Source organism: Sinocyclocheilus grahami, unplaced genomic scaffold, assembly GCF_001515645.1.
Source record: "Sinocyclocheilus grahami isolate Dianchi unplaced genomic scaffold, SAMN03320097.WGS_v1.1 scaffold704.1, whole genome shotgun sequence".
Taxonomy (NCBI): Eukaryota; Metazoa; Chordata; class Actinopteri; order Cypriniformes; family Cyprinidae; genus Sinocyclocheilus; species Sinocyclocheilus grahami.
The window spans coordinates 832,673-845,789 of NW_015505883.1; the positions used below are offsets into that span (position 1 = coordinate 832,673).

Below are 13,117 nucleotides of genomic sequence, written 5' to 3' on the forward strand. Positions count from 1 at the left end.
CAATGAACATTTTTTATTATTTAGATCACTTTGAGGAAATTATTATATTTTATTCCACAAACACAGATAAATCTGAAAATAAGAAAATATATTTATATTTTTATACCATTTTATTCTTTATTTTTTATTCTATATATAACATAAAATCTAGAAATGTCGTTGTTTAACAATAATAATAATGATAATGATAAAAATAATATCTTTATACCATTTTATTCTTTATTTTTTTATTCTATATAACAAAACCTATAAATGTTTTAAAAATGTATTACTTTCGTTAACAACAACAACAACAACAACAATAATAATAATACTGATGATAATAATAATAATTTGATATTATTATTAATTTCGGAGATTTACTTATTTTTATTTATTTTTTAATGTATAGAGATATATAGTTGTAAATATACACAACAACAACAACATTATATATATTATATTTAAAAAATGTTCTTGATAATAGTAGTATAATAATAATAATAATAATAATAATAATAATAATGCATTTATTGTTGTTGTTTAAACTATTTATTTTAAAACTATTTTTAAATAATCAGCACTATTTTAAAATAATCAGAGATTTAAATTTTTTATTTTCAAATCACATAGTTTATAGCTTTAAAATATATAGAAGCAATATAAAACATGATTGTTTTTCTTAATAATAATAATGTAGATTATTATTATTGTTGTTTAAAACATTATTTTAAATTGTAAGAAAATCAAATTTAAGAGATTTAGAGATTGAACTCTTATTTTAAACTTTAGAAACCAAACCAAAATTAAAAAAAATCAAAACATGCACCTTTTTTTCACTGTAACAGTATTTTGTTGTGTATTGCTTTCTGTAGGATCCTGGATTTGCTTCCTTTATCATTGACCAGCTGCAAGTGCCTGATTGGTCTCTGAAAGGTGCTCATGAAGGAACGAGGTGTCAGGTGTGTGGCACACCTGCACAGCAGCTAAAACAGCAGGCACTTCAGACTCTCCAAGAACTGTACCTTGCTTCCGACATGCCATCCCTGCCTCCCAACACCTTCCCTGGGCACCCCACCAGGCTGACGACCCACAGCGTGGTCACTCTTTCCTCCAGACCTACCAAATCGAGGATACCTCACCCAGCGCACAGCGTCCTGCCTGTGGGGGAGCGGCAGCGTGAGCTGGGCTGGTCTCAGAGCACGTCTTCCAGCACTGGGGCATTGAAACCCAGTGTGCAGGTGACCATGGGAGGAAGACCTCTTACGGGAACCATCAGCTCAGTCACCATTCAAGCCCAGCAGTACTTGGAGGGCATGTGGAGCATCTCACGTGTCAATAACTTCCTGCCTCAGCCAAACCCGGTATGCAACATTCCATTTCTCTCCATCTACGAGATATTTTGTTTATGCATTCATTGGATATAATGGTAATCAGTTGATCTGTTGTAGCAGTTCAAATATACTGTTAGAAACTACAAAAAAAACTAATTCTCACTGTGTTTAGAATTTAGAAGTGACCATGTTTATTCCCTGCAAAGTCTTCATTGTCCACAGCTGGAGCTTTCACAGGGTGTAGGGGTTTAACATTGTTTTTTTGGGGGGGATATAATTTGACATCATTCCAAGTCAAGAGAGCTGATTTTGCTGCCATCCAATGGTTGAGATGTATGGAAAAGTTCACTCTGAAGGGCTCTTTGAAGCATTATTATTTACCAGCATAGGCATCAGCTGATGATTGGTCTGGTTATTTGAGCCTACAGCTGTCTGAATGAATCACAGCTGAAAACACCTGCATAATTGAATCACATGCACTCAGTTATACATAGAGAGCATGTTTGAAACATAATGCACTGAGACAGTGTGTTAACAATTTATGCTGTCTCATTTACACATTTGTACATCTGTAGTGCAGTTACACATTGTCAGTGCACCTGTTGATTTAGTGGTTTGAGTGAATGATTGTGTATAACTTGGTGTTTTAGTTACTCTCTGCAATAAGGTTTACAATGAGGTTGTATATACAACCTACCATTCGAAGTTTTGTGGTCAGTAAATTTTTTTAAACTAATTCCTTTTTTAAAATAAATGAATACTTTTATTCAGCAAAGATGCAATAAATTGATTAAAAGTGACTTTTACATTGTCACAAAAAATATATATTTGATACAAATTGTTCTTTTTGCATTTCTATTCATCAAAGACACACACTCAGGAATAAAATCCACAAAATGCAAGAAAAAAACAACCAATTTCGAATGATAAATAAATAATTATAAACATCGAATATTTTTTTTTCACAATATTCAAATAAACAGGGACGTTTAATGACTGTTGATATTATTCTCATAATGGCTGAATATGATTATTCATCTGGCTGATATATTGGTCTCAGCCATATATCTATCGATCACCAGAATGCATGTTTGGCAGATTGATAGCTTGAGGAGATCATTTTATTACTCTTGTGTTTTATTGACTGGCTGCCTTACTGCACTGTTACATTCCACAATGGACTGCTCATGTGTACTAAGTGTACAGCTTCAGTGTGTTAAGCTAAACAAAACTCACCAACACAGGTAGTCAGCTTAACTATACCTGTCTGTCTTTCATAGCAGAGTCTTTGTTGCATCAGAGCGGTGTCTAATGGTAACACATATCTTTTGTATCAATTGTATCAATTGTTGCTTTTACAATCTTTTGCAGTTGCCTCTGATAGAGCCTTTTTGTTCCTGCTAACTGTTACCGCTATTGAAGACGGGAGATTAATAATAGCCTGTGCATTTCCTATTTGAGTTAATGTCAACAAGTGCTTTTATTCCAGTGAGCGAGTCGCTACTTAAGCTTTTAGCAATCAGTATGTGTTTGTGCACAAAGCAAAAAGCCTTGGATAAAAAAAGTTGACCAACTGCTGGCCCAGTACATCTTGAAAAACCAACAGAAGCTGTCTGCTTTATGCAAACACACAACTCACACATGTAAGCTGTGCATGAACAGGAATAGCTCTGAGCTCTATGCTTTTCCCTTGTTCAAAGACATGCCTTGTATAATTTTGGAAAGGCTCCTTGCTTTCATTAGATTGGAGGGATGACAATAACACATGCAGTGCGCTGGGACTTCAGCAGAGCCTTGAGCAAAGAGCTTTAACTCATCTGATTTCTGTGGAGAGAAACAACAAGCAGCAGGGGAAAAGAGGAGGAGACAAAGCCATTGAGATGGACTGAGTCTGACAGGAAGCCTTTGGAGGGGCCTTGTGTTCTGTGAAGTAGATTTTTGTGCCTGTGCTACTTGGTAAAGGCACATCACTTCTTTTGAAGCAGGTGAGAGTTCCTGGAAAGCAAGAAGGGAAACATCAAATGGCAAGAAGCGGGATTCACTATCAACACAAGATGAAGAAGTTGACACCTGTCAAGTTTAGATTCAAACGAATGCTTGAAATGCTTAGACCACATGTTGTTTTTTTGAACATGTACTATATGGTAACACCATTGCATTCCTTTTAAGTCTCTTGGATTGCCCATGGTAATGAATTATTACAATATTCAAGCCCCATGGTATTACCATCTGATACTATCAATGTGCTGTATTCATAACTTGTTTATAAAGCGGTTATAAAAGCATATTTAGACACACACACAAGAACAAGGCTGTTATTTTGAAATTTGATTGGTGCGTTTTACAAACCCACTTACAACTGCTGGTAATTCTGTCACTGAAGCTCTATTCCAAAAGGTCACATTTTTAAAGGGGTCACATGATGTTGCTAAAAATAACATTATTTTGTGTATTTGGTGTAATGAAATTTGTTTATGTGGTTTAAAGTTAAAAAATCACATTATTTTCCACATACTGTACATTATTGTTTCTCCTCTATGCGCCGCCTTTCTGAAACGTGTCGATTTTTACAAAGCTCATCGGTCTGAAAAGCGAGGTGTGCTGGGACTGGCCAGCTATCCAGTACATTGTGATTGGCCGAATACCTCAAGCGTGTGACGGAAATGTTACGCCCCTCACCATACTGTGATGCCCTGTCTGGCCGGAGCGACGATTCAAAAACATTAAAAGCCATTACAAAAAAAGTTTTTGTTGCATCCAGTGGGGACATAATTACGAATTATAATTACTTATACTGTCTTTTTACACGTTGCGTTGCATCGCATCACATCGCGTAAACATAAAACCACGTCTGCATTTGTAATCGGAGAAATGACAAACAAGCGCTACTCTACACTGCTCAAAACTCGCGTTTGAATCATCAGTGGCAAATCCTTTAAATATGTAAACGTACTTGAAGTGATTCAGAACAGCCGGCATTGTAGTCTACTCTTCCAGGATCAGGAAACAGTCCTCCATAAAATGGGCTGCACACAAATTAATATTTGGGTTGAACTGTTCTGGAACAGTGTTGTAAATACAACTTACAAAAAAAAGCGGAGGTCGGAGGGCTAGAGTGAGCGGTGGCGGGTGGGCTTGAGAACGAAGTGGCTGGCGGGCTTGCGGCAACCACATGTGACAACCCCGGGCTGGACTCCACTTCTTCCACGGTGAAAGCCGATCTGGCGATCCACAGCGCGAAGTTGTAGTATTTCCTCAGCAACCAGCACGGATCAGCTCTAGGCATGACGAAGCGGATATCATCCTCTTTTGGAAGGCCAAACAAAGTAGTTTCTCTTTCACAACGAAACACACAGCACCTTCACGACATGGCAGTGGCGGCAGCAACAATACTACAGCGATAATAAAAGTTACACCTTCTTTCGTTGCGTGAACATTTGGGTGGTGTTATGCAAATCTTCCCACATCGTGACATAGACATGTGGGGGCGTGTTAGAACGAGCCATTTTAGGTAGGCGTGGTTGACTCTTAACTTTTATAAAGAATATCTCTTTGGATTTGAGACTTTACTCTTTGCAACTTTACAGATCTTCTTTATGCACCAAGAGCTTGTAACACTTCAAAGAGAAAGGAAAAATTGAAATCGCATCATATGACCCCTTTAAACCTCATAGCCACACTTCCAACTTGCAGGCTCTTCCAAAACTCTTAAAATAGCTTATTTTGCCCAAATTATTAGACGGTATCACATTTATAAATTCAGTAAAGACAAGCATGCATTGTAACAAACACAGTAAAAAAAATTTTATGCTTCTTAGAGCATTTGGTGAAATACTTTTTACTATAATCTGATGAGTAGCACCTTTACAAAGAAGAAGAAAAACCATCTTGAGAGCATGTTACTGTCAGGTTTATTGCTCTTTACTTTAATAAAGATAAAATTATTAGAGCGTAGCAGGATGGGATTTTCCATGTGGGTTTCATATAGGCTGGAATGACCTACTGGCCTACTGGGAGCCCAAAACCAATCCTTAAGTGGCCCGAGCAGTCTGTGATCTGCTTCCTCTGAGTCAGAATAAGAAGGAAGAGAGAGAAAGAAATTATGCTCCTCCTTTTCAAAAAAGAAAAGGGAAGACACAGACATTCGGAAGGAGATGTGAATAGTTGGATTTTCTAAACTCTTGTAGCATCTGTGTGTAATAATACACACTATATATTCTCTTTTTATATGACAAATACTCTGTAACCTCAGTTAACAAGCCATAGGTGTAGAGATGAGGTTGTAGACAGGGTGTAGGGTGCAGCATAAAGAGAATACCTGATTTTATCAAGTGCTGGGAGCTCTCTGCAGCTGTACTTTAATGACCCAACCTGGGGATACAGCGTGTGCACCTCGTGCTTTGTGTCTGACACTCATGAAAACATCTTGACTGGAGGGCTTAAGTCCTCAAAAACCTATAGTGGGTTTTTTGACAGCTGCTTCAATGTGTGTGTGTGTGTGTGTGTACGTGCGTGTGTGTGTGTGTGAATGTGTGTCTAATGTCTGTTTTTGTGAGTCCCAAATTCAGTCTCGTTTTGACTGCGTAGTCCCTTTAAACATCCTGTCGATGTGAAATGTGACACCCGTTCCTTCTTTGTCTGTATGTGGGGATTACCATTCTTTCCAGATAGACACCATTCGCTGTCCGTGTGACGCTGTTTTGATTTATCATGGCTCATCTGAAACTGGAATGCCATACAGCCATATGACTGTCATGTCACGGATCCAGCATGGCATTTTTTGCGTTGATGAATGCATGAGTGCTAAGTTCATCTGAGCTCTTTCTGACTTCTCATGGGCTTAAAAACCTGGACTCCAAAATAGTTTTTTTTATATCTCATCTAAGCTTTAAAAAAAAGCTCACATAAAAAGTGGCAGGAACAGCTATTGTGTATTTATAGTCACCCCCCCCCCCCAAAAAAAAAACAAACAAATTGAAGTTTAAGTCATGCATACTTTGTAATTTCGAACAATGAAATTGCCATTTCTGCAACAGGACTGACAGGCATAACAATTATTGATTTCAACCATACTCAGAAAGCTATTATAGGCATAAACACAATCCCGGAGCATCTGAATAAACAGACATAAACAACTCAAACAAAACAAACCATTTTTACTTTGTTCAGAATCCTCCAACCCTCAAATCAGTTGAAGCTTATGTAATAGCAGTTATTCAACCAAGTGTCACAGTTCAACAAAGTGCAGACTTGAAACAGAATGGATGCCACTTTGTCGTACGCTGTCTCATGTGAGTAATCCTTCCATGTGTTTGTGATATATGGAGCCCATATGCCATCCAAGGTATATACTGTAAATAGTTCTCCTGTCAGAGTTCTGTTGACACATCACGCACTGGATGGCCTATGCTTCATGAAAAGATTGTTAATGATGTTATTTTAGTTGCCAGACATGAATCCAGAGCAAACACGGATCCAGCCATTATGCACAACCACCGCAACACAGATGACATGCCACACTAAAGCCGTGGTTGTCTATTGCTCAATGTGTTGTCAGTGACTAACTCACGATATTTTCTGGGAAATTGCCCAACCTTACCTGAAGCCTTTTAGCGCACTGCCTTCATTCAAAACAAGCACTTGACAGATCATATTGATTGTGGGTTTAAGCTACTTACTCACAGGCCTTGGAGACAAAGAGCAAAATAATGAAAGCGTACGTGAATTAATGGGCTCCAGTGCAAGAATATTTAACAACTACAAACCAATATGTTCTAGATGTTATATTTTATTAAAACCTCTGTTCCTTATCAGCGAAAAAGCAATTCCTCACAGACTTCATGCAAGAATTGTGTGATAGCATTTCAAATATCACAATGTAGAGTCAATTCGTAGAATCATACACTGTTTATCTTGAGCACCCACTTGCTATTCCTTCACTGATCTTTTGTGTGAACACCACTAGAGACACCAACAGAAGACTAGTTTCTTGATCTGTCTACTTTCTCGAGAGCAGAGTAAGCCTTGCCTGTATTGCCTCAAGTCATGGTGGACCCATGTCTGGATTGACAACCTCTGCATCCTGCTATGGTTCTGGATAAGGAATTCACATTTCTTGTTAATCAGTTTAATCTCTATCCATTGAAACCCTATTACCTTCAGTATAGGAATGAATGTTCCTCCGTGATGGTTAATTATGTACTTTATGATAAATGCATGTGAGTAATTGTTGCCTCCTCCTTTTTATATGTGACCTTTGAAACATAATTCGTAAGGGAGCTGCCTCTTGCTCCTTGTAAGGACTTGCTCTCTCTATTTCTTCAAGTAGGTGTGATTCTCTGTGACCTAGATGTATGATTCATGGAACTATCTAATTTAATGTCATATTATTGAGTTCGAAAGTGTGAATTATCTGTCCTGCTTCTTCCTACCACAGACACAAGGCCTCGTAGGTCAAGCAGAGCAGAGCGAATGGCATTCAGACACCACCATCTCCAGAGTGCCCCTGACTCCCTCCAGACAGAGAAGTCCGGTTCAGTTTGGCCAGGCTGTGCCTCCTTCCTCTGACCATCCTACTTCAGCTGCAGCATCGTTTTTCATCAGGTAAGAAAACACGTTTAACATAGATCACTTAATGGACTCTCAAACATGGTTACTCAAGCATGGTTACTATCTAGATACCTCTGGGTCTTTACCTTGAGAACTGAATGTCAAGGTTACAGATTTTGTACTTGGTATAATGTGGTATATTAATATAAGATGGCATGGCAAAGTAGCTATAGACTGTCAACCAGAAGGGTTGTTTTCTTGAGCAAGGCACCTAACCTTTGTTGCTCCAGATTGTCCCTGTTGTAAGTGTACCTGGAGTTGCATGTCTACTAGATCACTGCGTGATTTTGGGAACATACATACTTGTGTTTTATCAGTCGATGTATTAGTTTCTCATTTCCACTTGTATGTGGAAAAGGGTGGTGACAGGAATGTTTTTGGAATGGTCCTGGAAAACACATTTGACACATTTCTCAAGCCAAGTGACAACATGAGACATTAAAGAGTGATCAGGGGCCTCTCCTTTTGTGGAGAATGACAGCAGCCAAGTTTTTAGATGCTTGGGATGTTGCCACCTGCCCAAGCACTTCCGGGTCATTCTGAGACAACAGACAGATGTGACCCCATGTAGGACAAGGTTAATTTTTGTGGTCTGATTTATAATTGCGTGTCTGTTTTCTTTGGAGGTGATCTCAAAAAAAGCGGATAAGCAGGGAGGCTGCTATGTCATAGAAAAAGAATGTTGAGGAAGAGAGAGAAAAAATAGATTTGTTTTCATCTCTTAAGTTAAACTTCTGGGTGGATAAACAGAAGAAGTAGGAAATTATGTTGGGTGCCACCTCTTGTTTCATCCCAAATACTAGTGCCTGCCAGGAATGTTATTTTTATGATTTGAAATGAGATCTGTTATCCTTCTGGACACCCTAGCATTCTTGGAATACTGGTTCAAAGTTTAGGACAGTGTTTCCTAACTGGGGTGCCGTCTGTCGAGAGCAGGGGTGCCGTGTAAAAAATCATTTTTTAATATTTTTAAATTGCTAAAATGTTCAAAAAAGCATTTATTATATAATATCCATTTCTGATGTCGCCAATAATTAGAGATGCACCGAAATTTCGGCTGCCGAAAATTAGTTCACCGTTCAGGTTTCACTTTCACGTGGTGTGACGCTCTGCGCATTATACCGCTGTATGCGTGTGCGCTCCGCTCAGTTGCTCCACTCGTAAACCATTGTAGCGGATTAGCTCATGGGGAAATATGAATAATTAACCATAACTAGTTATAATTAATTATTCATATTTTAGATCCACTGTAGATATTTAGCTGACCACTCAGGGTCAACTGTCTTGTCAATTCTAAGAACGTTAATTTCCTGGTTAAGGGAAATAACTTTCTTACTGTACAATTCTATAAACTTGTAACGTAAATCTGCATGATTATTGACTCCGGTTATGAGTAAACACTGAACACACTGTAAGACAAAACTAAAAAGCAATTCATTTAATTCGAAGGCCTGTCGTTATTTTTTATTTGTGCTATCATTATTAATTTCTTTATTTGCTCTTATTTTATTACTGACCGCTTACTTGTCATTGTTTATTCAATTCAAAGTTTGAAATCAAGCTATCTCGTGCTACTGCACCAAAATTACCCCACTGTAAAATAAATTAAAAAAACACTGAGTGAGCAAAACTTTGTGAGATAGCTAGTTATAATGGTAATTAAATAATGTTTACATATGTATAAAAGCCTACATTAAAATCTGTCATATAAATTGGTCTCTTCATTAGAAATTAGCCTACTCATTGCCACCATTGATGGACAACCGTATGACATTATATTCTGCAGTTCTTCCCTGTTGTACCGAATATCTATACTTTTCAAATGATCACATCGAAGTTAGAAATTCAGATATTGTGACAAAATACATTTTGTAGGGTGCCACAAGTTTGTTAAAATGTCCGAAGGGTGCCGCGACTAAAAAAAGGTTGGGAAACACTGGTCTAGGACATGTGTGACTGTTTGTTACTAACAGCCACTAATTCGTGTAGCTGTCATTAATTTAGCAACCAAATGCTGAGAAATTTAAGCTTTTCAGAGATTGCATATTGTAGGTAAAATTCCACTTATACATGTATGAGTGATAGAAATTCTCAGTAAGGCACATGTTGTGTGATTTTCCTTAAAGAGACTTTGACTAGATGCAGTCAAGATATGAGTTTGCATTAGTGTTAGTTTTGCACAAGTCATACATGTAGGATTAACGATAAACTGCATGTTTAAACTGTGAAACAGGTATAAAATATTAATTGCTGTTTAATTAAAATCAAGGCCATAAAACTCTACGAACATATCTTGTTCCACCTAGCAATTCATTTAAGACCTTCAGACACCTTTTCCCTCACAGATGTTTGACTTGATCAGAGTGTGCAGAATAAGAAATGCCAGTGCAACACCTTGCTTTCAGGCATGTCAAAAAAATCAATGAAGGGCATCCTCTAAAGGAGTCATTATCTAACTTCTACATTTAAATCAAGAGCTGGTAGTGAACATCCAGACCTGCAGTTATTCCGCTAGTGTGCATTGGGCTTTTAACCAGATTGTAGAACAAGCAGGAGGCTGGATCCTCTCTTGTAAGTGAAATGTTAATTAGATTGCAATTAGAATTGCACATGGGAGGGGAGAGTGACGAGGGACAAGGTCAATCTGTTTTCAGTCATCCTTTTTAGTGTTTTTAATATCTTTGATTTCAAATAGCATTTTTTCAGAACAACACTGGTCAGAATCTATCCCTGACCATCTCTGATTGTGTTTCAACAATGTGTCTTGGGTGCAATTTTTGTAAACCTGGCTTTTATTAATTCTGCCAGGTGTTACCTTATTATAAATCAGTTAATGCAAAATGTTACATTTGCTTTACAGTATCAGCATCCCACCTTTCATCCCCAAAATATGTATCATTTTATTACCTTATAATGAACACTACCGTAATGGTACCATGATACTTTTGAAGTGTGGTTTAAGTACCTTGGTCTATGAATAAGTGTTACTTATAGTCCTTTTGTAAGGTATCTTTGGCTCCCATAAGGTGATTTTAATTTATTTTTTTCAGCTTGTAGCCTTGTACTGTATAAATATTAGTGGGCATCTAGCGAGAAAATAGAGTAGTGGATGACGGATAGATTCATGGCTGAGAAGGTTGACTTTTCCCTAACCCCCATTCTCGGCATATGCTCCAGAGTGACGGAGCATATGATTAGTGTATTGACATTCTAGCTGGCTCCTGTAATGAATACAGACACAGGGCCCAAAGAGCTTCCCTGAGCTATAGGATGCGCTGTCACACTCAACAGCCTGGTGTGCTTTGCTATTCCAACTCGGTGCTCCGAGAGATGAAATGGTTCAAAACAACCCTGAACTGAGCATCATGTACAGGGTCATGTGAGTGAATCATCTGAGCCTTTGCTAGGTGGGAGTTGGGGTAGAACTGATTAAAAGGATATGACTGTTTTAGACGGCCACATGTTCTATTGACTCCAAAGGGATGAGAGAAAGAGAAATAAAATGAGGTTGAGAGATTTGTTTGTCTAGAGATCAGAGCAGCCGTCCATGTGTGTAAAAAAGATGTGCAATGAATGGTAAAAGATTTGGTGTGTGTGTGTGGGTGTCAAAAGTTTTAAATGGGAAAGTGCCAAATACAAGCCTTTCATATGAGGTTTGGGCTAGTGGACTAATTTGTGGGTTCTTTGAACAACTAGGTGCATATATATTTTAATTGTTTGCCACTGCAGTATGTTGTTGACCAATCAGAAGTGATCAAACTGGATTTCATGCATGGCAAAATAAACTGTTCAGCAAAACCATAAGCTTTAGCTGCGATTTTTAGCAATGAAAAAATAAGGTTCCTCCTTGAATGTAAAAGATAGCTGTTTATGGAGACAAAAATCTTTTTAATTTCATTAGTTTAATTAGTTTTATAAGCTATCACTTACTTATTCACACTTAGTGCGTGGTGCGTTGTGAAGTGACAAGGCTTCTCCTATTGTTAAAAGCGATGCTGTCTACATGTGATGCTTGTCCACATGTGGTGTAGACATTGTGTGAAGTCTAAAGTTGCATTAAAATTAATTTTAGCTGCCACAATTCATTAGCTGACTGCCCATTCCAAGGTTTCAAAGTGTGTAAATGGAGGGAGTATGCTTGTATGCACATGCATGCAGGTCAGCATTGAGAGGCACAGCTGTTTGGTGGTATGCGGACTTGCGGTGGCATAGAGCACAATACATGGTGAAAATGTTATTTTATGGCCTAGCACTCATTTTCAGTTGCCTGTCCAGGTGAGCTTGAACAGTAATGACTATGATTGGAGTAAACATTCCACCGTAATTACATGTACAACAATCCAGACTGTCACCAGATGAGTTGAGCAGCCAAAGTGTTTTGTTGCATTGGTCTTAGGGAGTAACCATAGAAACAAAGGGAAGTTAATTCATGCCATGTATATGCTGTGCCTTGAATAAACGTAATTGCCAACTGAAGATAAAAGTGGGAAAGGGAGGCGTTAGTTCACATGAACTGTGAAAATTACATTCATTATTGTGCCACGTCTGAACTGCTTTCCTCGGCGTTAATTCACATTGAGTGCAATTTTTCTAATAATAGATGGTATGTTTTAAGATTTCAAAAGTATTATTATTTATTCACAGGAATCCTGAAGTAGAACATAATATTATTTACATTTTGTTACCAAATTGTTTACGAACAGAGTCCAAAATAGTTTCACATGTTTATAATCTACTAATACCTACTGTTAAAGGGGTATTCTTTAGCTATTCTTTAACATCACTGTTCTTCCTGTACTTTAAAGGGATCGGTCACCCAAAAGTCTATGCAAGAAGCTGAACATTATTTACACCTTTATTACCTGTAATCTATAGCCACTGGCAAACAGTCCTGAGCATGTTCATGGGAGTCTAGAGTGCAAACTTCCTGTCTCATAATAACGTATGCATGGGAGCAAACTCTCACATGAGCTGACGCTATGTTCGTTTACAACAGAGAGCATACCTGTGTTGTATCGTACATCAAAAAAATACTTGTGCTTATCCTTGATGCCTTAACCTATATTTCTGTCATGACAACTCTCGGAGGGATTGGCATGGTAATGTACATGACAATGTTAATTTAATTGGTATTGGCGGAATAGATCTGGTATGCTGCTGTGGCAGAGCAAGTACCGATACTTGCTACTGCCAAT

The 13,117-nt window shown here is 37.9% G+C and overlaps 1 protein-coding gene across 1 annotated transcript in view; it reads left to right on the forward strand.

Annotated features, from left to right (window-relative positions):
* LOC107559913 (kinesin-like protein KIF26A) overlaps positions 1 to 13,117 on the forward strand; it is a 96,275-nt gene that overhangs the window by 44,512 nt on the left and 38,646 nt on the right. The window contains exons 3-4 of the mRNA XM_016243940.1: positions 855 to 1,343; positions 7,750 to 7,916. Of these exons, the coding sequence (XP_016099426.1) occupies positions 855 to 1,343; positions 7,750 to 7,916 (656 nt within the window). The remainder of the gene's footprint in view (positions 1 to 854; positions 1,344 to 7,749; positions 7,917 to 13,117) is intronic.